This window comes from Lygodium microphyllum, chromosome 9 (genome assembly GCF_053477565.2).
Source record: "Lygodium microphyllum isolate KBCC chromosome 9, Lygodium_microphyllum_v1.1.10, whole genome shotgun sequence".
NCBI classification, from domain to species: domain Eukaryota; kingdom Viridiplantae; phylum Streptophyta; class Polypodiopsida; order Schizaeales; family Lygodiaceae; genus Lygodium; species Lygodium microphyllum.
The window spans coordinates 143235992-143261360 of NC_141143.1; the positions used below are offsets into that span (position 1 = coordinate 143235992).

General features: G+C 41.4%; 1 protein-coding gene across 3 annotated transcripts in view; it reads left to right on the forward strand.

The window, feature by feature from the left end:
- Positions 1 to 25369, forward strand: part of LOC148031668 (uncharacterized) — a 44398-nt gene that overhangs the window by 16954 nt on the left and 2075 nt on the right. For 2 of the 3 annotated variants that reach the window (XM_087685246.1, XM_087685248.1), the window contains exons 5-8: positions 3027 to 3123; positions 21456 to 21533; positions 21626 to 21851; positions 23689 to 23912. In XM_087685246.1, coding sequence (XP_087541372.1) covers positions 3027 to 3123; positions 21456 to 21533; positions 21626 to 21851; positions 23689 to 23912 — 625 coding nt within the window. Of the gene's footprint in view, positions 1 to 3026; positions 3124 to 21455; positions 21534 to 21625; positions 21852 to 23688; positions 23913 to 24005; positions 24642 to 25369 lie in introns of those variants that run through there. The other variant, XM_087685247.1, reaches the window with a different exon arrangement.

Sequence of the window (25369 nt, forward strand, 5' to 3'; positions counted from 1 at the left end):
CTAATAGACTATGTGAGATTTAGGGATCCTTCCACCGATTCTCACTCCGGAGGGACCTAGAAGGTTTGCTTGGCTCACCCCTCATGCTTCCTATGCATCGCAGTATACAATTGATTATATTGCACATTCAAAGCTGGACAGTTGGCAAGAGACTCTCCAGGATCCTCTATGGTGTGAGGTCATGGAAAGAGGAGATCTATGTTTCATAGTCTCTCGATCTCTTATGCAGGGGAAGGAGAACCATGTCTACAGATTGCGGAAGGCCCTCTATGGCATGAAGTAGCCTCCTAGAGCTTGGTACTAGCGGATTGATTGCTTCTTTCTACAGAGTGGCTTCCATTGATCAGCTCATGACCCCAACCTATATTACAAGGTTGAGGGTGATAGGTGTGTTTTGATAATATTGTATGTGGATGATCTTATCATCATAGGAAGCTATGTTTAGGAGATTGATTGGACTTTGGAGATTTTGAGACAGGAGTTTGACATGATGGATCTTGGGATTGTACATTTCTTCCTTGAATTGCAGATCTATAAGATGACATAGGTCATTTTTATTTCCTAGCATAGGTACATCTTCGCGCTTCTTTTGGAGTTTGGTATGGCCAAGTGTCAGCCTATCTCATGCCCCATGGACCCAGAGCCCAAGCTTTTGGTAGTCGGAGATCCCCTTATAGATGCCACCCGTTATAGGTGTCTTGTTGGCTTCTTCGTCTGGCTTATTCATCACACTCGCTCGGATATTTCTTTTGTGGTGGCTTTGTTGTCTTCTTCCATGTAGACTTCCACTTAGGAACATTGGAGAGAAACTTTGCACGTTCTTCGTTATGTATAGAGGACTCGATCTTACGAGATCATGTATGGAAAGGGGTTTACTCTTTCTGGTTGAAGTGACTGCTTGGGCAGGTGATGTGGATTTGCGACAGTCTACTACAGGTTATGCCTTCTCCCTTCGATTGGGAGTTATCTCGTGGAGCAAGCCTATTATGGCCCTTTCTTCTATAGAGGCAAATTATCATGATTATGTCCTACAGCTATGGAGGCGGTTTGACTTTACTGCATGTTGGCAGAGTTTGGCTTTCCCCAGTGTTAACCTATGGAGCTGTGTGTGGATAACCAAAGTGCTTTAGCTTTGGTGAAGAACCGTGTGTTTCATGTTTCCACGAAGCACATTGAGGTTCAGCATCACTATGTCTGAGAGCAGATTGTGGATTTTGAGTTTGCAGTGGCCTACTATTCCATGGTGGTCGATGCAGTGGATCACTTCACGAAGCCTTAACCCTAGTCTTCTACAGAGTCCATATGGATAACCAATGTGCTCTAGTTCTAGCGAAGAACCTTGTGTTTCATGTTTGCATGAAACACATTGAGGTTCAGTATCACTATACTCAACGGCAGATTGTGGATTTTGAGTTTGCGGTGGCCCATTGTTCCATGTGGATAATGCGCCAGATCTCTTCACGAACCCTTAATCCAAGGCTTCTATGCTTCATTAGATGAGGTTATTGGGTCTTCAAACACTCCAAGAACTTGAGAGGGGGTGTTAGCCTGCCTATTTTAGTCATGTCAATCTGTCATCTCCTGGTTGTTAGCTCCTGTTAGAGTCTCTGGAGACATAGGAGCTTTGGCAGTTTTAGGTGCATTTCCTTTAGTTGTCGGCTTCTTGTGTGCATTTTTAGGTCAGTTTCTACTTTTCCAAGTGTGTCTCCACTTGCTAGACATTGTCCTTGCAAGTCGGGATTTTTTTTGTGGCCACTTGATATTTTCTGGCATTTTGTTCAGAATGATCAGCGTTAAATGCTCCTTGGCCAGCATTTATGGCCACTCTCAAGGGCAAATCGGTCAGTTTTGGGCATTTGTGGCTATATATAGCCAGCCCCCTGCTTGGCAGTCACTCACTCTCTCCGGTCTTCTTTGCTTCATTGGCATGTGCACACTCCAATACTCCGTGCTTGGTGCTGCCGTTGTCATCAGCCTGATCTGGTGCCCTTAGTGACTCTGCAGGTTGCGTGCAGGGACTGATCAGTCCATGCCCTTTGTATCAGCATTCTTCTTCAGTTAGTGTAGTATTCTTCCTTCATCTTCTGCTCTCTCTCTCTCTTTGTTTCTCTCTGCATTCGTGTATCTCTTCCGTTGTGCACTCACAGGCTCTGCATTTGTATCGAAGCTTGGGCTCTAGGTTGTGATGTGTAAGACTTGTTGCTTTCATTTTTGTTGCTTTTGGGAAATTTTTTCACTCAAGGAATGGTAGATTTGAAGCTAACATTGTACCTCTGGAGAAAATTACCTATGATATGGGAGCTGCTTAATGGAAACCACTATGGTTTATGCGATTAGTTGGCCATCATAGAGGAGGATGCATGCTCGAGTTCAACTGAAAGCTGTCCTCCATCAATGTCTATTCATGGTTGATTTTTCTCTAAAGCTCAGCTGAGTTTTGGACTTCATTCTATAGTTTTCCACTTTCTAAGTCTTGTACAGGTTCTCCATTACTAAAATAAGTTAAGTACTTTTTGAAAGGGGGCCTTTCACAGGTTTGAACACAAATGCATTGTGTGATGGCTCCTCTTCCTTTACTCAATTTAAATTGACTTTTATTTGTCGCTTATTGTGTTGGAAGCTCATCCTACCCATTCAAGGGAGAGACATGCATTACTCACTTTGCGTTTGTACGTGACACTTGAAATACAAAGTGTCGCATGGTACACATAATTGAGCAACAGTAGATGTTGACATGTCAAATGTGATAAAAATATCATAGCTCCTAACTTTACCATTGCTGAACAAGGGTTTTAGCCTACACAATACATTGCTTGATAACAGAATTTTTTCTAGAAACTTCCATTACCCTTTCTATGGGTCACATGAAAACATGTACACACTCATAATTCTGAACCCTAACATTAACATATAGTTTAGTCATTGTTGAATTGCATCTTGATTACATATAGTTGCATTTGGTTTGTGTTATCACAATCTTTCAATGCACTTATAATTGTCCCTTTACATACAATGCTTCTAAAAAGATGGAGTGGATTTATGAAGAGATCATTTGACAAAGGAGCTTCTTGGTCCGATAGAGAACAACTACCACCTGGAATTTTGGGACCAATAAAGAACAAGGTATTGTAATTGTTATTTATGTCATTTGGGAAATCATGTTTTGAGTCCTTGAAAGATCACGAAGTGTTTCCCTTCTAGATTTGTTTTGTTCCCATAGTTATATAACATTTTGTGTAAATGACACTCTCTTTTATAAGAAGAAGATTTTTAACTCTTCTAAGATGTCATCACAATTATCTTCTAGATTCTACAAGATAGATAGCATGCTATACGTGAAGATTTTAATGTATGACCCTTTTTTGGTGCAATCTCAGAATACTAGTGTCATGCCTCTTTTTAAGGGTTTTGAAAAATATGATACATAGTTGCATTCTGTACATGTGCGGAATTTGAAGTAAGATCCAGACAGTACAAGTGTACAAATACTTTTCTTACAGGATATGTATGATGCATTCGTTTCACAAGAGTGAGCTTTTTAAGGTCCAAAAAAAATGACTCTTCTTTTAAACATCTTTAGCTGCTCTTAGGCTGTCTGGAGGGCGGGGGGGAGGTGCTGGCAGAGATATTTGACGCTTGAATGTTGGGCAATTTTCAGCCCTCTTTAAGCTAAGCCTTCTCACACATTCGTCACTTGCATTCTCAAGCTCTTAAGCACTCACTTCTATCTCTGTGTGTACTTGTACCTGTACCTGCTCTACACCTACCTCTTCTCCAAGAATTGAATAATTTGTGCTACTATGAAAGGTTATTATCTTAGGTCCTTTTAATATTCGTATTCCTAACTGTACTTGTATATGTGACTATCATGATCTGATACATCTTTGAGCAGGCCCATTATCCATTGTTGTCTGCATAACATGGTGATGTAGGAAACAGTATTTCTCAAGGACAATAACCTTAAACATTATAGTTACATCAAAGGTTGATGGATAGATAACATGAATCACTTTGCCAAGAATAAAGACACGATCATTTATGTTTATTTACCTACTTCATACTTTCAGGGCTATTTGGGGTTGGCATGAATATGTGATTGCAACTTGATTTCCTTTCAGGTGAAGGGCTTAGCTCAGCAATGGATTCCCATGCAAGATGCATATTCAATTTCCATATTACGACCTTGAAGGCTAACCCAATCTAAACAGATAATAGAGTAGATCTCAGAAGAAAAATAACCTATTGATAGATTCAATGTTATAGAAATGCTGCTTTCAATGTATGAGGGATACAGCTTCGTCTTTTGAAATTTTGGGAGTCCTATTCAACCTTTTGAGGCTTTTGGCATGAATAAACCATGACAAAGCACTTTTGAAAAGAGAATACTTTTTCATGGAAACAATTTATTTCTAGGATACTTCCTCTTAAAAAAATCTTTGGCTTAATGTTGAATTCGGCTATTGCTAGAAAATCTCTTGTATTCAACTATACTCGATTCCTTAAAAGGTGAAAGGGAATGAAAGAGAACCTAGTTGATGATAGGGGTCCATCATGCTTAGATGTTGAGAGGATGTTGTAGATCTATAATGCACGAGGGAGGATTCTTGCTGTAAGTATGATATTGATTTTGGAAGGTTTGTTAAATCATTGAAAATGGGAGAGTATAGGATCAAGAAATGTGCAGAGAGAGAGAGAGAGAGGGGGGGGGGGGGGTGAAAGGCACATTGAGCATAAAATCTTAATGCAACTATGAACAAAGAAGAACACATCACTTGTAGCTCTAATTTGTAGATCAAAGGGTCGATGTTCATGTAAAGTAGAAAGATTAACCACGATATAGTCAAGTTTAGGTATGACATCACACTCTTAGGCCATGACCAGGTGGAACACTGTACAGGTTGTATTTGTATAAGCCCACAATGCAACTCATTTAGAGATGAAACAGATGTTTGTAACTCAGGAAGGGAAACACTTAGGAATAGGTGTCACCTTAGGTATTGTAATGCAAAGCAACTCTTTATCATTAGAGATAATAGCTCCTTTGTACTCATAATCCTCATGCAAGTAAATCACACCCTCAACCCTAGGGCTAACAAATCAGTAGCATCAACATCACAATCCTTTGCAATCACGCCTAGAGTAGTGGGAACATAGAAGCTCTCAGCTAGTTTGTCTCCACAAACACTCCGCAATGGATGATGGGCCTTTGACGCAAGCAGTTGCAGCAGCCTTTCAGTCTCACCCTCATCCTTGTGATAATCACACTCCCTCCACCTTCAGTCCTTGGCCAGCCCTGCTGTTATGATGGTGCCTCCAACTCCACACGCACAACCACACCACCTTGTGGTTCTCCACGATCTCTTGGTCTTCCACATCTCCTCCTCAGGTCAGCCTCCAGCCTTTACTCTCAGCAGTGCCCCCCCCCCCCCCCCCCAAACACACACACACACACACACACACACGAGCTCTGGGCGCTTGCTTAAAAAAAGGCGAAAGAGAACCTAATTGATGAGTTCATCATACTTAGATGTTGAAAGGATATTGTAGATCTATAATGCACAAGGGAGGAGTGAAACCGGCATGTTCACTGGAAAGGGCGGTAGTGTACAACCAAAATAAATAAATGCTTTCACCCAATTTAACAGTCGCCCACTTTACCTGAACTTAAAGACACAGAATCAAGAAGACATACAGGAAGCTAGAATGCTCCTGTTGCAACACATACACCTTGTTGGCCCCTAAGTTAGGCGCCCCTTGCGGTATTTCTTTATTTTTAAAAAAAGAGGGAAAGTACAATGGGCTGTCTTTCACCTATTCTGGGTGAAATTTGGCAGCATAACAGTACAATTACTGACCCAAATCAAGCTGACCAGGAGGGGAAACTCTGCCCAAGTCTGAATCTTCTGGTTGGAGTGCAGAATTGATCATTTCAGCCTGCTGTAACTACTGGTTCAGACCTGTTCTGAAACCTGTTTTCAGTTCATACTGTTCCCTGCACCATTCAGCCCACTGTAATTACTGGTTCAGACCTGTTCTGAAACCTGTTTTCAGTTCATACTGTTCCTTGCACTGTCCTGCATCATTTGTGCCAAGTGCCCCTTGATTCTGACATCAATTGGGCTCTGAAATACCCTCTGAACAGTCCAGAATCAGTTCTGGTTTAGTGCTGTTTCAGGCACTTGCTTGGTGGGATTACCACCCTCACCTGTCCCTGCTGGGACAGCATACAACTGCTCCTGTTCCTGGAGAAAGGAGGTTCTTGCCTCATGCAAAAACAGCATATTCCACACAGCTGTACCTGAATCAGAAGAAAGGCCCTTGATTCTGTAGCATAACCATACTGTCAGGGAGAGAGAGAGAGAGTAGGAAGCGAGCTCAAGCCTCTGTGCATCATAGACAAGGTAGACCAGCTCTCAAGAGCTCCCCATCTGCAGCAATCCATCTCCCTTTTACAAAAATGAGCCCCCCATGCATTGAAACTCGTTTTTGTGCTGCCCTCTTTCTCTCTTTTGGGAATTTATGCCCAAATTGTGACACATGGCATACATGTAACAATTTTCCTGTTTAAACCTTTCGGTCTAAAATTCTCCATCCTCGGTTCAAAATTTGACCTCGGCACAGACCAGAGGATTAATCCTCGTAGAAAAACGAAGATAATGACGCGAACAGATTCTGGGGTCCAAAAATAGTAACTCCCTAAATTTTAGGAGTTGCTTCCATTGAATCCCCACTAGTCTTCTGACCATCTTTGCAGACTAAGGCTATATCCAAATCTGTAATGTAGCTCAACTGAAAGTGAATTTCCAGTGATGACTCCACATGGACTAATCTCTTACAGATTTGTCTATCTTCACTTTGAACTAGTCTCTTCCAGGCTAGTTCTTCAACACACTTGTCCATATACACTTTCACAAGTCTCTTCCAGGCTAGTTCTTCAACACACTTGTTCATATACACTTTCACAAGTCTCTTCCAGGTTTGTAAATCTACAGTGCCATCAGTCTCTTTCAAACTTGTACTGGACCTTAACTGTCCAGTCTTGACTCACTAGACATTCCTGTGTGTTTCACATACTGGCCATGCAACTCAGGCGTTTAGATTTCAAGAGGGATCCTTCCAAAAAGAAAAACCAAATAAAATATGTAATAAAGAAATCAACAAAAAGGTAATAGTTGTCACAGTCTTGTGACAAGGAGTCTAGCTGTAATACAATATTGATTGTAGAACGTTAGTGCAATCAGTGAAAAAGAGAGAGTATAGGATCAAGAAATGTACACAGAGAGAGAGAGAGAGAGAGAGAGAGAGAGAGAGAGAGAGAGAGAGAGAGAGAGAGAGAGAGAGAGAGAGAGAGAGAGAGAGAGAGAGAGAGAGAGAGAGAGAGAGAGAGAGAGAGGATACAGGCGGCTAGGTGGAGTCTTACTGGAGCGGTTAGACAGGTTCTATGTGGGAGAGTGGGGATGCTCTTGTGGAGGCCAGGTAGGGCAGTTGGTGGGCACCACGTTGTTCAATCACTGCCCGTTCTCCTTACACTTTGATCCCCCAACATCGGCCCTAGACACACGACCCTGTCGGATCCCTGACTCGATCTATAGGAGGGAGGAGATGAAGAGACAGATCGAGCAAATCTAGACTTCGAGATCAGTATGGGAGGACTAGTTCCAGCCTAGACGAGGTGATGGAGATTGCCACCGACTTCTACAGATGCCTTTTCCAGTAGGATACAGTCTCAGCTAGAGGACAATTATGTAGACAACAGGTCTGGGATCACATCCCGTCCCTTGTCATAGAGGAGATGGGACGTTCCCTCCTAGCCCCCTTCACAGAGAAGGAACTAGAGGAGGCTTTCCACACACGACGGGTAGAAATGCCTGGGAGAGGATGGCCTCTCTAAGGTGTTTTTCACTACCTATTGGGAGGTGGTGAAGGACCCCTTACTGCTGGCCTTCCAGGAAATTTTCACTTCAGAACAGATGCCAGGGAGTCTTTCGGCAGGCCTCATCAGTCTCCTCCCCAAAGGGGGAGACTGGTTGGAGCTATCCCAATGGAGATTGATCACCTTATTGTCAGTGGCCTATGAGGCACTGGCAAAGATGATTGATAGGCGACTCCGCCGTGTGCTTCTAGACATCATTCATGACACGCAAAGACTTTGTTTAGGATAGGAGCATCCTAGACAATATATTCACCTTCTTTGAGGCGACAGAGTGGGCTTGGCACAGTGGGCAGGGACTGGCCGTACTACTCTTGGACTTCAAGAAAGCCTATGATAGGGTGGACTGGGACTTCTTAGAGGGCACCATGTTGAGGTTGGGCTTCCCCCAGGCATGGATCCGCGGGGTCTCCGCACTTTACAGATCGGCTACCAGCAGGGTTCTCATAGGTGGTAGGCAAGGGGTGGAGTTTCGGCTAGAGAGATTGGTCCGATAGGGCTGCCCCTTGGCCCCATAGTTGTTCTTACTCTTTGCAGAGGCGATGTCTGACTTCCTCAGGTCATGTGTGAGCGGGTTACGCGGCCTTCGATTTCTAATGAGAGAGAAGACGAAGTTGTTAGATTCAGAGTATGCAGATGATACAACACTCTACATAGAGGACGATGAGTTGATGTTAGAGAGAGTGAGACTTGCTCTTGAGGTGTTCTGTACTGCAGCAGGAGCAAAAATCAACTGGCGAAAGTCCGTTGGATTCCTTACAGGCCCGGACTCTAGCACGGAGTGGGGTGTCCACCTGGGATTTAGATGGGTGTGCAGAGGGTAGATCGTCTGTTACTTAGGGTTCTAGGTGGGACTCGACATCACTCCCGCCCAGCAGTTTCTTCCAGTCCTTGACTCTATTCGGAGGAAGTTGACATACTAGAGTACTGCTCGCCTTTCCCTAGCAGGTCGAGCCTTGGTGGTTAACCAGGTCCTCCTAGCGATGGCTTGGTACATCCCCTCATGTTGGTCCTATTGCAAGAGGGTCTCCAGGATTGTAGAGCGAGGCTTAGCAGTGATTGAAGGCCGTCCTTGAGATGGATATTCACGATGGCCCAGATATACCCCCCCCCCCCCCCCCCTCGCCATGGCTTCTTGCCCCCATCCCCCTTAGACCGCCCTGAGAGACTTGTACATTTGATACATTTGTGACTGTGCATCAGCTCTAGCTAGTCTATTGAGCATGAGCACTTCCTCGTATTTAGTTTTTTTTTGAAGCAATATAATTAGCTACACTTTATTTGCCAAAAAAAAAAAGAAGATGTGCTTTGAAGCTCCACTATCAAAATACCATGTTTGCTGTGTTTCAGCAGCATTAAATACTGAATCAACCATTGAAGAATCATAATTGCAAGTTAGAAATGCACAGCCCTCCTCTACAAAGTTGACTGAAGTAGCGCCATTAGTACATTTGTTGGCTGATGTCTCTTGGACAACCAAACCGGAGTCCTTTTTCTTCTCTTCGGCTAATCTCTTATGGCATTTGTCAATGTAGTGACTTGGCTTCTTGCAATAATGACATTTCCCCTTCTTCTTAGACTTTTCTATGTCTTGGATATCCTTATTTGATGGCTGTCCAACATCACCCTTTTGCTGATTTTTTTGCAAATCACCCTTTTGCTGATTTTTTTGCATTTTGCTTGACTTTTCCTTTGCCTTTAAACTTGGAAAGCATAGCCACATCTCTTGAATGCATTGCAACATGCTTTGGAGTCAGTTTCTCTTACAACAAGAGGCCTTTCAACTCCATATACGTAACAGGTTGCTGCCCCCACCATGTGAGCAAGTTGATTTGTCATGCTATCACCCTCATCCATGTTCACATTGGCTAACTCTCTATGGAGATGGGATATTCTGGCCTTGCTACATGCTGCAAACATACGCTCAAGTATCCCATGCTGATTTTGAGATCTTACAAGACCGGATGTGTGGAATGATTGATCTTTTCTTTGACAAGGCAATCAAAGAAAGTGCCTGTGCATCTTTTAAGTCCTATCTTCTCTAATCCTCGGGAGGAGGGGCAGTAGCATTAACAGCCTGTCCTCTAGCATTACGCTGAGGTGTTTGAGGTGCAAGACCTCTTGGTCGTTGCAAATCACTTGTAACATAGTCCCACAAGTCCTTGTAGCTTCCGGAGAATAAAACTCCACAACAAGTAGTTTGATCCATTAAGTTTGTCCTAAGTGAGGACACCAAGGATGTTGCTCATTAGTCCCTTGATGTGCTATGTTATCAGTAATGGACAAAAATCTGCAGCCAAATGCTTCTCTGTTGAAGTATAGACTGTATTCCTTAGAGTACCAAAAATCCCCTTGAGATTATGCAATAAGTACCAAATTGTCTCACAAATACCAAAGTATGCCCAATTTGACCCAAATCAGCACTCAGCCAAGAAATAATAGCAATGCATTGCGGTCCACACACGCCTCATAATGCATGCCCTCAAAAGTATAAATTACAGTAACTTAATGCCGATTCTTACCAAAATTTATTGATTTTTCCCAAAAATTTCTGCTCAATCTGACTGTAACAGCAATTAAATGTTGCGGTACCACTTGTTTGCTGCCTTAAAATGCGTATTGATAAAAAATCCCAAATTTCTTCCTGAAATTTCAAAGAAATTGAAGAAATTTGTACCTTGCAGCTTGAATTTTTGTAGTAATGTTACCTTGGGGTGTGTGCCAACAACGAATAGCAGCTGGAATATGCCTCGTGATGTGTGTTGGAGCTTGTAGGACAAAAAGCCCCGAGTTTTTTGCACAAATGTTGATGAAATTATACAATGTCAACGTTTGTAATGAAGATTCACACCTGGGACTGCAAATTGGGCAAAACCCCAAAATTTTTGATGGGGGTGTCTAAGAAATTGTGAAATTTCTTCGAATTGGTTGTCAATTTGATCTTCAGGAGCGAAATTTGACAAAAATCCCAAATTTTGGGCGGTAGGAGCTGAGATTCGGAAAGAGATGGCCAAAATGGATGGGAAATTGTAGAAACCTTGAAAAGACCCCAAATCTGAAAACGAGGGTTTCTACACTTTTTAGGATTTGCAGAAAATCGCAGGCAAGGTTGAGAAAATGACGGGTAGAGGTGAGAAAATAAGGGGCAAGGCTGAAAACAGCAGTAGCTCCTCCAAAATAGTAGCTCCTTGGGTTGTGTGCGGGCTTGTGTACATGATTGCGCATAGGGCTATGCATGGGGTTGAAAACAGTAGCAGCTCGTTCTTCTCTTCCTCGGGCAGAGAGCTAGCTGACAGAAAGAGGACCTTAGGCAGGGCGGCACCGACTGACGGGGGCTGAATTTAATCTGTGCGTAGAACCTTGCTCTTATACCAAATGTTGGAAATGACAACTAGCTATGGAGGAGAGAAAAGAGAGACAATAAGAGTGTGTTGAAGCAGAAGAGTAGAGTGTACTTGCTAAACTAAAATAATAAGAATGAAAGGTACAAGATAGATCCAAGATAGACCTAGCTAACTCACCTAGAGTTAACTAACTCTAACTCTAAGAGTGGTGACACAACTTATAACTTTAGTTGTCTTTACACTAAAAACTAAAAAAGAATTAAAGGCTAAAACATTGAGCATTGCCCATAGGATTGGCAAATTCTAACAATTGGAGTACCCGCTAGAGATTTTGAATGACGTATAAATCCCTGGCAAGATTCTCATCAATATATTTCTTGAGCTCTGCTAATTTATATTGGGATAGCTTATAGATGGGGCCGAAAGGAGGTTGAGCTCCTTATAAATCTATTGCACAATCATAAGGTCAGTGTTCCGGTAGCATATCCGCATTCTTTTTTCCAAACATATTTTTGAACTCTGCATATTGGGCTGGGAATGTGTATTGGCTTTCGTCCTTCGGCTTCTCCATTGGAATTGTATGAATAAATAATGATGGATTTTTCTTTGCTTGATGGATGAGCACCTTTGTCCCAATGTATATTGGTTGAGAATTTTTCATTTTATTATTTTGCATTGGCCTTGGTTCAACCTTTCTAGACCTCCAACTAATGTTGGGGTTATGTATTCCTGACTAAGGTAGCCCAATAAGAACAGGACTATTTGAGAAATGGATGATGTTGAAGGCTATATCTGATACAAGACTCTCTAGGGTAACTTTTATGGGTTGAGTCTCATAACTGATATCTCCGGAAGTAAGAGGTTGACCATCAATTGCTTTTGCACATATGGGCTTTGCTTTCCTTAGAATTTGTTTACCTTGTTGCTTTACAAATTTCTCGTCCATAAAGTATGACATGGCTCCAGAGTCTAACAAAGCTTGTTCGTCTATTTGTCTTCCCTCCTTGTGAATCTTTATCGGTAACAAAAGGCTAAACCTTGGATCTGCAGATAAAAAGAGACATTCTTTTGGGTGTCTTGAAGCTTTGTCCAGTCGTACGGTCTCTATTGAGGTTGAATGTCGATGTTTCCTGACAATAATGGAGTAGTGGCACTATGAATTCTCATCCTTCCATTGTTAGGACAATATTTAGCTATGTGTCCCGACACTGGTTGCAATACATGTAGAATCCATTAATGCGCTGCCTTTGTTTTTCTTGGGCTATCATTGGCTTAAACCACATCATATTAATTTGCATAGGCTCTACCTTAGATACTTGGTCTTCTTGGCTAGTTGGATCTTCAAAAGTCTTTGTCCTGCTTGCATTCAAGGTAGCTCCTCGACGTCTTCATTGTTTTCTCTCAAACAGGTGGTTGCCACATTCAATTGCTTGAGAGGAGAAATTTGCTACGTGTATGCATCTTTGGCATAATAAGCAAGATATCTTCAACATCATCTTTCAATCCCCAATGGAATTGACTGACAAAATAATTCTCATGCCATGTTAAATCACATGAGAGTTACCAAAATTCTGATGCATGTATCGAGGCGGGTCTCAACCTTTGACATAGATTTCTAATCTTTGTTTTATTTTCTCTTTCTTTGTCTACTTCTCCAAATGGCAGAGAACTCTTGTATGAGTCTCAAAATTATATAGCAATGGGGATTCCTTCTCAAGCAAGGGGACAAACCAAGAGAGAGCTGTACTTGAGAGAAGAATTCCTACAAGATTGATCCGAGAAGCATCATTTGGATAATGATCTGGTTGCATATGTATAGACACAATCGTACTTATTGGAGAAAACCTTTTAATTTTGACCTTGTGCCATTAAATTTCTTTGGAAGGTTGACCTTTGGTTCTTTCTTACGTTGATCATGAAGATTGCTAATAGCTGATGGGCTTTTGGTAGATGTAGGCTTATCTCTTGAATTTCTTGAAGTTATTTTTGTAGGTCTTGCACAAGTAAGCCCACAGCTTGTGGTTGCTTTGCTTGTAGCCTTGCATTACTTTCTTGAAGCTCTTGGATTTGTTGCTGGATGCTTTGTAAGGAAGCAACAATATGTTCCATTACGGACTCCATCACGACTAGGCAAGATCATGGTAGGAGAGTTTTACCAAAGTGTTATGGGCACAACAAGTGCTCTTCAAGAGTGAGGAGATTGCTCTCACAACTTACAAGAGAAGAACTTAAAAGAGAAATTGAACTAGAACTTGATTGCAAGATAACTCGCTTACAAGAGAATGCTCACAAGAGCGTGGCTTGATTATACAAGAGACGGCTCGATACAAGATAAAACTAGAACACGACAAGAAGTGGAAGAGGACTTACCTTGAAGGAGCCTCACAACAAGTGTCGGTAAGAGTGAAGGGCTTGTAGTCCATGATCCCTATTTATACTATAACCTAGGGAGGTTAAGGGATTAGGCTGAGAATGATGATGGCAGCAACAGTACCAGAGATGGAGGAGAATGCTAGAGTCGAAAGAGCAACGTGCAAAAGATGAAACCAACCTTCCTTTTTGGATAGGGTGGTAAAACCTGATCAAGCACTTAATTATAACAATTAATAACTAAGCACTTAATTACAACAATGCTGGAGTCCAAAGAGCAACGTGCAGAAGATGAAACCAGCCTTCCTCTTTGGATAGGGTGGTAAAACTTGATCAAGCACTTAATTACAACAATTAATAACTAAGCATAAACTGAAATGTACACATTACCTTAATAATCTTGGACAATAGACACCTGCTTGGCCCCAAAAATGGCACCTCTTTCAGTATTTCTTTAACTTTGATTGCTAATGGACAGTGTATATAATATAAATTGAGATTCCACAATCTCCTTTGCTGATTCAAAAGCCCCTTGCTATACATACAATCAACAAGCAATTTGGGCCAATTGCCCCATTAATTTTCACCTAGGACTTGCACGAATGGAACCAACAACTGGCCAAATGTTGCCCCAATTTACAATGGATGGGCTGGCATTTGAAATCCTTGTCAATTTCACGAATTTTAGGTGCTGATTTTAGTGTACGATGCCTTCTCCTGTTGGCATGGGTCCAAAGGTGGCTGTCAAATCCTAATTTCTGCAGAAATTTAGGGTTTACAACAGAAATCCTCTTGCTTTTATCAAAACTGGCTAAGATCTACTGAGAATGGCTGAAAAGTGCTAGATCTTTTGAGAAATTACTGGAGAAGGTGAGAGAAAGACAAGAGGAGAGAAATTTGATTTTCTTCACAAGAAATTCCTAAAATCTGTCCCTGCATTTAATGCAATCACCTACTGCCAAGCATCTCCAAAATGCTGGTCACCTAATCAACAATGTTGTTGCCAGCCCCTAGAAGGTGTTTCCCTGCTGTCCCCTGCTTGCTGAAGCCCCCAGATGGCTATCTTCTACAGCAAATTGTTATTCTCTGATCAAAAAATGAATGAGCAACTGCGTCCCCCTCCCCGGCCCCCCCCTCTCTCTCTCTCCCAAGCATAAACTAACTAAATGGCTGATATCTAATCCACCAAAACGTTTTTTGAGTTTGCATGGGCATTTCTGGCAAGTGGCAGCCTTCTAAACCTATTTTCAACATTATCCAGCTTATTAAATTAATTTTTAGAATATTAATTTTAAAAATTAATTTAATAATTATTCTAATGCTCAAAATATTAATTACACTAACTAATAATTAAATTGGCTAGGCCAATTTGTCTTTTAAGTATCCTTGAGTAGTTATCAACCCTTAGATTGACATTAATTAATTAATTAATTAATACCTAGTTACTAATATATCACCAGTGACATTAGTGGCCAATAAATTAGTCTAGACCGAAATCCGACACTAGGTAATACCTAGTACTTGTGAGACATAACTTATTTCAACTTTCGCCTTTGGCACCAATTGATATCTCAAGGTCCTAGGTTTCACACTGTGAAATAATTGACTTACACCTCACATGTGCAAGTCACATTAGCACATTTAATTAACTTATAATTAAATGCTAAGCAAAGCAATAAAATATCTTATCCTTGTGATAAAAGATGTGTGTGCCAAGTGAGAAGAGTTAGCTATATAAATCATTGAAAGTCTCCAAATTTGGCCAAGTTGCCAAAATGGGCTCTAAATCTAGTCGACCTGCTAAAAATAGTCTATGATTGCAATATATGTAGTTTGATTGCACATAAAAATCTAGAAAACAATGATGTGGCATCCTAGGCAAATCTAGGGACATGTAAATACTAGCAGGGGGTGAATATCGATTGTCAAACATAGGAAAAGTGCCAAAAATGGAAGAAATGCATACTAAAATGCCAGAGCTCCCATGTCTCTGATAGACTCTAACAAGAGCTCATAACTAGGAGATGATAGACTGACAATCTCATGTGATGAAGCATGGAAGACTTAGGCAAAGACTTTGTGAAGAGATCATTTGGTTGTTTACCGTGGGATAGTAAACTATTGATAACTTGGAATCCATGATTTGCTCTCAAAACATAATGATATTGAATCTCAATGTGCTTTGTGCAGGCATGAAACAAAGGGTTATTAGCTAGAGCTAGGGCACTCAGGTAGTCCATGTGTAGTTGAGCAGGTCCTATCTAGGGAAAATCAATCTCTTTTAATATCTGACGAAGCCACATTGCCTCCAAAGCAGTTGAACAAAGGGCATGATACTCTACCTTTGTAGAAGAAAGTGCCATAGAAGGCTGCTTCTTACTACTCCATGAGATAGCTCTCAAACCAAGAGAGAGAGCAAAACCTGTAGTTGACTATCTACAATCCACATCATCTACCCAATCAGATTCACTCCATTTGGAAAGAGTGGGCTTTTCTCCATACATGATTCTAAAGGGTCGAGTCCCCTCTAGATAGCGTGGAATGTGCAAAGCAGCTCTCTAGTGAACTTGTGTAAAAGTCTTCATAAAAAAAGATAGCAAAGCTACCACAAAAGAGGTGCTTGGCTGGGTGTGGATGAACTAGAAGGGGATCACGTGTTGCCAATAACTTGAACTCAGGGTACAAGGAGTAAGAAAGAGGCGACACTTATCCATACCAAACATTGAAAGTAACTTGGAGATGTACTTGTGCTGGGAAATAAAGATGCCTTGTGTTGTTTGATAAATCTCCAAACCAAGGAAAAAGTGTAGGATCCCAAGATCTAGCATGTTGAACTTCTGTCGCAACATTCACGAGTCCAATCAACCTCCTGTGAGTCACTCCTTGTGATAATAAGGTCACCAACATATAGAATGAACAACACACACTGGTCACCCTCAACCTTATAATAAAGGTTGGGGTCATGATTGGAAAAATGGAAGCCACTCTGTAAGAAGCAATCACTCCTCTGATACCAAGCTCGAGAAGCTTGCTTTAGGCCATAGAGAGCCTTCCACAACTTGTAAACGTGGTCCTCCTTTTTCTGTGCAAGAAAACTAGGAGGTTGTGAAACATAGATCTCCTCTTTCAAGACGCCATTCAAAAAGGTTGACTTCACGTCCATTTGATAAACTGGCCAATGGTGATGAGCAGTTGAAGTCAAGATAGCTCAAATAGTGAACATCCGAGTTGTCAGTGGGAAAAAGTCTAGATCTTGTTCTCCAAGACACCATTTAGAAAGGCTGACTTCACATCTATCTGATAAACCAGCCAATGGTGACGAGCGACTAAAGCCAAGATAGCTCGAATAGTGGCATCCAAGCTGTCGGTGCAAAAGGCTCAAAATAATCCAAATCTACATGTTGAGAGAATCCCTTGGCAACAAGTTGTGCCTTATGCTTGTCCAAGGTCCCATCTGCAAGATACTTGGTCTTATAGATCACCTGTTTTTGTGGACGAGGAACCAACTCCCAAGTGAGGTTCCATCCAATAGAATTGAGCTTGGGTTGCATTGCAATGCGTCAAACCTCTTTTGCAAGAGCCTCATCAACTATAGTAGGCCCATGGTCCTGAAGAATATGTGACATAAGGGCATAGTTCACTCAAAGTGAACTGTTATGCTAGGCTTGAATCCTAGTTGATCTGCATGGACCCAGAGGCATCTCAGAGAATTGAGTAATCTCGAAATCCTACATGAGCCTTTAATACCATCGATGAATGGTGATAGACTCAGCCTACTACGAAGGAGAGTGAGGGGCTTCTGGTATTGGTAAAGCACCTGTTTGTGGAAGGGACTCCTCACTAAGGGAAGCTAAATCCTCCTCATCTAATGAAGAAGGTTCCCCCTTTGACAGCTCAATCCCCCGGAGGAAACCTGAGGAGGCAAGGAAGGAGTAGAAATACTCGATGACAAGGTAGTAGATGGAGGAGCTGACAAGGGTGGAAGGAGAGAAGGGAGGGAGAGAGAGGAGGCACATACGAAGAAGGGGTGCCAAGGGGTAACTTGAAAGGAAGGGGAGGGAGTGATTTGGGGGGAGGGACAATTGATGATGAAGAACCACCTATATCAGAATAACCATCAATTGGATATTGAAGGCCACAGCCTTATTGAAGCTCACAGCCCTACTCACCTCGATCTTTTGAGTCTTCGGGTCATAGAGTTAATAGCCCTTCGTGGTCGTGCTGTAGCCCACGAAGACAAGCTTCTTTGACAGTCAGCTCGTATACCAGCAAGGGCTGTGAGTGTGTAAAGTCCACCCTCCTGTGTACTTGTCCAAAGAGCAGTGCCTGTAGATGCATTCTCCACTGTGACTGCATCTTGGGTGAAGGTAACTCAGATACGTAGCTGTGTAAGATCATGGACAAACAAGAGGTTAAAATATGAATCTAGTACATAGAGGAATTTGGCCAAAGAAGTATGCCGATCGAGTAATGGGGAAATGGTCCCCACTCCACGAGAACAAAAGAGTTGTCATCAATGGTGACAGATTCCTCTCTAGATCTTTTGTCTTCAAGCCAATCCTGGCGGTAAGTCATGTGGAAAGAGTTCCCACTATCCACGAGCTAAGGCTTCTTCTCAAAAGAAGAAGAAGCATATCCATTGCTGCATGGGTTACGTACAACTATTGGGCAGATTCGTACTTCAACACATCATCTAAGGATTGAGATAGTTAGATGGGAAGGTATGCAGTGTAAATGCCAACTTTGTGTGAGAGCGCCAGAGATAGAGGAGCATTACATTTGTCACTATACAATACACTACGATATTTGAGACAGATACCACTGTTTGTTCCCAAAGGGTTTTGGTCCTACACGACAAATGATGCAGTTTGAGGACTAAAGGTGTTTGGGATTCTTTCTTTTGGAGCTCTAGAGGCACAAACCAGCTATTCTATGAGATAGGAGGCCCCCACAGCCAGAGATCCACCTAGCAAGAGGGCTATCACTGACTTTTCACTACCACAGAGTTGAGCACAGGATTGGCCACCACTGGAGATAGTCCGATACCAAGGATACATCGTAGAGAAGCTCCATCTTTAGGGGTATCTCCTTGGACAGAGTAGTAGCACTCATTCAAGCAAGACAACCATGCCTGCCTAGGTGGAGACTGTGGCATCCTTGTCATAGATAGATTAAAGCTATCATTGAGCGCCACAAGAGACAAATGCCGAGGCATCTCAGCCACATAGAGCTATATTTCCACCGGAGGGAGATACTTCACTGAGGCAATGAACATTCTCTTTTCTTCTTTTGTTTTGGTAGTACTATTTACATTTATACCATAGACATATTCTTGTGTAGAATATTGCCTAACATCTAGTTTCATAGGCCTATCTTTTACCTCTTAAGATGAGAGATACACTTATTGTAAGTGTTGGTCTAGTCTCATAGACCACACCTCATTGCTAGATATTTGGTTCTGCTATTATGGCTGTTTCATCTTCCAAATAGGTTGAGAAGGGCCTCATCTAGTCTTCTTGTCCCTGTTGGAGACTTCATAATTTCTAGAACAATGATGAACCACGATATGGAAATCTGTTCTTCAATTTTTACAGTCCATCTTCAACCTTACTTTGGATCCATAGCTTAGTGTCAACTAGCCAAATCTTTCATGTAAGGTACCTTAAATTCTAGAATCACAACATAATCTTGAAAACAAGGAAAGACGGAAATAAATTTGTAGGCTAAATGTTGCATAGGTCGTGGATGCTTTGATGGATAAAGTAGAGTCTGTAGATATTGATGACAAGACAAACAGTCTTGGAGAATGCACTAACAAGGGTAAGATCTTGAAGGGGAAATCCTTAGTGATTGCATCCATTTACATGCACGATTATATGAGTGGCAAGCTGAGGTGTCTTCTGTATGAAGATTGGGGTGATTGAATTTGGAGCTAGCATATGTCATGTAACCCTCATAAAGTCATAGGCGGACTCTTAGAGGAAAAAGCTAGAGCAATCTTGGAGATCTTATGTAACAAAATTTGTCCTCTCTTTAGTTCACCTTAGAAGGGGTAGTGCCATATTCAATTATTGTGGTTTTACAAGGTGTGATTAATAGAACCTAGTTGTTTTCTGTTATGCACAGCTCCTAACATGTTGTATTAGTGAGTTGAGTTCTTAACAACATGGAACAGGGGGAATGGAGAGTGGAAACAAGGAATGGAAAACATCAAAGGGACCAAAAGAAGGAGAGGGAGGGAGGGGCTAGGGTATTAATAAAACAAAGAGGCCATAGTGGATTTGATGTAGGTAATGATCCACTGTTTTGTGGGATGAGTGAGGGAGACAGAGACTGCTGTCAATGATGGTGAAACCAAGGTGGAATGAATGTGAAATAGGAACAATACAGAAGTGAGACAATTTGTGACAAATAGAAGGGTAGCAATGAAAGGCTGATGTTTAGTCGGTCATGTGTATTCCCTGCTAGTCCGTTCCCCACAATGGGAACAAGACAGGAACATTCCTAAGAGGGAATGCCTGTCAGGAACATTCACAGGACTGTTCCTATAACTAGGAACATGTTCCATGTTCCGGTCCATTTGATAACAGCATTCCATTGGGGCCTGCTCCTAGCCTTGTTCCTGCTGTTTCATGTTGCTATTGCGAAGTTGATATAACTAGTTAGCAAAGTGGCCCCTGGTGAAAGCTGTACATGCAGTTTGGAGGGACATCTCCAACTAGGATGCACCCTACAATATGGAGTCAATCTACTAAGGAAAACAAATTTTGAATCTATTTCTAGCTTTTTCCTGGAAAAGCTTCAATGTTGTGGTAAAACTAAGGAATTAAACACGAGAGCCCTTGGTCCTCTGTGCGATGGAGTGAGGATGAGGGTGGCCAAGGAATGTGATCCAACTCTTATTGGCCTGGGGTATGGGTCTGTCTACAAATTTGTCAAAAACACAAAAGAAAGCAGCGGATGTCATCCACATAATCTTGAATAGTCAAAAATATGGGAAGCCTTTCCTAGGCTGAAGTTAGTGCACTGGATCTGCTTAAGCACTCTGTTGATGTGAGTAATTTTTATGCTAAAATTCTCTCTGGTTCTGAGAACCCAGCTATTTGTTTCTGTTACTTTTTGCAATGCTTCTAATTCTGTTCTAACCTGGTTCAACTGTCCAATCTACTGTTCTGAGCCTGTCCTTTCCTAGCATTTGTTTATTCATCCTGCCTGGTTGGGGTGTAAATTTGTTTGGGATTCTAGAAAAGCACAACATTGCACCTACAATATAAGTGGGAAATTGCAGCTTCAAAGGGTATTATAAATGCACTAACCCAATGCATACGAGTGGGAAATTATGACTTCAAAAGGGTGTTGTAACTCCAACAACCCAAGCTCTATACTGGTTTAAGCTGTCTAATTGTCACATTTTGGTGGGAATGTTTGAATAGGTAGGACGGTGTGTTTGAATTTCTTGACATAGAAGGGGGAACTATGTTTTTTAAGGGTACTAAGATCTAAAGTGCCAATTCGGCAACAAAATCTAGATTTGATGAAAGAGAAGATGATATGCATGAAAAGCTTAAAGTCTTCGTGATGGAGCCATCAAAATGAGATTGTCAACTAAAAAAATTACGACAAAAGTGGTATCATTGTATAAATGAGTGGTTGTATTAAATTACAGAATTTGAGAGTCTAATAGATGTTTCAATGTTCTGCTCACCCAGTTAAACTGCATAGATTGCAGATCTTAGAAAGTGTGTACTGATAGTTTCAAATTTTAATAAGTGATTTTCATATCTCTCAAGCATTTGCTGATGTATTATCAGCCCTTGCTGCTGGAAGATGGAAGACTTCTTTGTGGTTCTTCAGCAGAGAGTTACCTGTCCTGGGGTGCGTGGATGGAGGTAACAAACCAACCAAGCTTCTAATTTTTACTGAAAGTTTTGGGCCACTTGTAAATTTGGGAGCAGTGAACTTCATTTTTGTGTCTGCCCAGATTACTCATGATGCTGGTGCTACTTGGTCTAAACATGGTCCCATATATATTCGTGATGTGCTAATGGGTGTTATTCAGCCTGTTCCTTTCATGACAAGAAAAGGGAGCATTCGAGTTTTGTTGAGGCCTTCTGATGATATCGGGAGAGTTTGTTTCTCAGATTCAGCAGATCTTGGCCTCACATGGAGCTATGCTATGCCCACAACACTTGAAAGCCCCAATAGTGGTAAGTTATTTAAGTATCCTCAGTGAAAGGCTCTAACAGTTCCAGCTGTAAAAGCTTAGCTTATTCAAGACTCTGCTCTGCTTCTCTTATTCTCTCCCTGCCTCAAAATAATTGCATGAATCTTGAGCTAGCAAACAGGGTTAGTAAGCTCACTGGCTGCAGAAAATTGAGGCATACAAGAAGTGGAATTTTGAGTTGGTAAAAGCCACTTGGTTCTTACCCCGATAAATGTTAGGGGTTTATATCATATTGGTGAGTGGTTACCTTCTTGCAGATTCTACCAAATATAATAAGGTAAAAGTCATTGTGGATGTCTTGATTGGTTTGATTTCAGAAAAATCCACGTTTTGTGATCATGCATTCATTGTGGTAATTTTCAATCATCAGATCCATCCAAAATGAATCACAATAAGGCATTCCTGTTCTTTCAACCTGTTGGCTAGATCATTATCGAGTGGCTTTTTTAATATTGATTATCGAAAAGCAAGAAATCATCTTAAGGCCAGATAATACTAGGCTTGACTGGTAGACAAATGAGTTCAACAAATGGTTATGCATACTTGTGCTTAATGGGCTCAGAATGAGGGGCCAGCTTAATATTGAGCATGTATAGGAACCAGAGAAGCTTTTTTGTCACTGGACTGCTATATAAATCACTTTTAAGACTGTATTACACATTTCTAGGATCCATCTTGTATATTTCTGGGAGACTGCAAAGGCTATGGTGACAATCACTCTAGGGGCAGCTGTTAGAACTTAGACTGCTTGCATTCCTACCATGCATTTCGTTATTTCTGGGCAATTCTAAAGTCAAACAGTGGGTTGCTGTTGACAAATATTGAATTTCAGCAAGGCCCAGGTCCAGCTCAGTAAATGGATCTCTTGTACAACTGCGAATGTGCATTATATCCAAAAGACCCAATAGTGGAAAAGCTTCCTTTGTGCCAGCATGAAGGTGCAAGAGCTCCACAGTTGACTGTGTGGAATGTAAAATGCTTGGAATGTTGCTTGTGGATCTGTTAACATGAACTGAGTGTGTAGAAATCAGCTTACTGTATTTCTTAATAGCACTCATTTTGTGACACACAGACTAGACGTACCCAAACCTAAACTTCGATTTATGGGAAGTTACCAAAATGCCCCATAGTTTGTGGAAGTTCCCGAGTACACCACAACTTTCAAAAGTTATATCTGCAAAATATTCTTTCAAACTGCTCTGAAATTTACTTACTCTCTTTTCTCTATATTAAGGACCTACCGTTGAGTGCTTAGACAACAGTCATCATTGAATGAGCTGAAGTATATTGATATTTGCCTCCATAAATCATTAATATCATATCTTGTTTATGCACTGAGAAATTTTCATTCTATCATCATATATTTATGAAACACACAACCCTTATTAGAACTTGCACAATATGATGTATTAGATAATTTTTGTAGAACAATGAGAGATATAATCAGAATTTTTGAAAATCTTAGGATCATTTTTGGAAATGTATCCAATTTGCACGTGTGTATTGGGAGTTTCAACCAAATATGAGGGGTTATTTTGGTAATTTATGAAAGTTTGAGGGTTATATTGGGAAATTTTCCAAAGGTAGGGGAATGTTTGTAATGTTCCCTTGATTTGTCATTTATCCATGTCAATATAGTTGTCCAAGTTGCCTAACCAGGGGAGAACTGTGCACTGCAATCTTGTTGAAGACCCTGCACTACCTTAACTTGCATGATGCTGTCTCTTCATGATGAGATTTGGTTAATAATTGTACATGCTGATGTTCAATGCTGTCATGCATATTTCAAGTGATTGACAGTCTGTGTTTGGATGGAACAGGTATTGATGGTGTTAAGCTTAATGATGGCCGATTGGTACTTGTCCATAACACAGGGTCACGGGCTACACTGAAAGTCTCAATCTCAGAGGATGATGGGGACAGCTGGTATGAAGTTTTGACTTTAGAAGATGAGGAGTACAGCGAGTTCTCTTATCCAGCTGTGATTCAAGCATCTGACCAGCTGATCCATACGACATACACTTATAATCGAACTCAAATCAAGGTAAAAAATAGTGTGCATCTAGGCTATTTGTGGTCCATGTTCCAACGATTAGATGCATGTCTTTAGGGGAACTTTTTGTCAACATTCATGCAGAAAATTTGGAAGAAAGGAATTTCTAGCACAGTCTGGCTACTGTACAACCATAACAATGGGGTAGCACCTCCCTCCTGTCAACACTCATACAGAGAAATGGAAGAAAGGCATTCCTAGCACAGGGTCTGTCTAGTGTACAGTCATATTCCCTCCCCTCTCAATGCTTCCACACGAATGGTGGAAGAAAGCTTCTAGAACAGGGTATGACTCATGTTCATCGATAACTTACTGACGTCCTTGTATACAACAGGATGATGCTCGCTAAACCTGGAGGATTAGGTAGTAGTTAGAGTTGTCTGTATGTGTGAGGTCAACTACTAGAGAAACCTGGTTACCTTAACTTACCTTAGGGATGTGCTTGGAAGTTGCAAAGGATGTACCTTCCTCTTTTGAAGAGGCGTTGGGTCCTCTTCAAATAGAGGAACAGACTAATTCACAGGCAATCTGGCACACTGCTTTCGATCTACAAGGTCTCCATAGAGCATTTAACAAGCCACGAAAAAAGGGAGAATTAAAAAGTTGAGACAAAACATGAGGTCTTCTGGTGCATTTATTTCTTGTGAAATGGTCACTTGCAGTCGGGTGCTTTTTAAAAGGTTTTTTCCTTCTTACCAGGAAAAAGTATCTTCAAATAGTAAGCCTTTTCCCTTTTTTTGGGTGGGCATATAGTGGAAGGAGGGGGGAAACAGGGGGAAACAGGAAGAGTGGCAGAACAAAGGTGGACCGAGGGCAATGTTGCAGGAAGAAATAAAATGGGAAGAGGAAGAAAGAAAATAAGAAGAGACAGCAGGGTTGGTAGATGAGAGTGCAGGTTCCACCAGTTTGGAAAGAGAGGGAGGGGATGGCAGTTGAGGAGACTGGATGGAAAGAGGGAAGGCCAGGATGAGGGGCATGAGGGGAGAGCGCATTTAGAGCAAAACATGACAGTCAATGCAGTTTTTGCAGCTCATTAAAGTCTGTTGTGTAGGGTGCGCCCTTAGTCTTACTTAGTGGCCTTGCTTAATCAAGGAAGTTCTAAATGTAAGTACATTGCCTTCTAATCAATCTACTGGCTACCGGTCTATATTGCATGTTCACTTTTTAATGCAGTAAATGATATGCCCATCTTTAAAATTCTGGCAATTTCACATTAGATTTTTGACACTACATTATTCGGACCCTTTGCCAACATTTATTTGCATTTTTACTATACAAGTTCTAACAGGAGAGACTCCTGTAATTTAAGTGTGTATATGTCATTCACTTCAGGCATTCAAAGTCATTTTAGACGGATATCATGAAAGGATACTCAAGTGAAGTAAAAGTGTCGTGCTTCTTGAATTGTTTCCTTTCTTATTCCTGTTAACTCCATAATTCCATGTTCT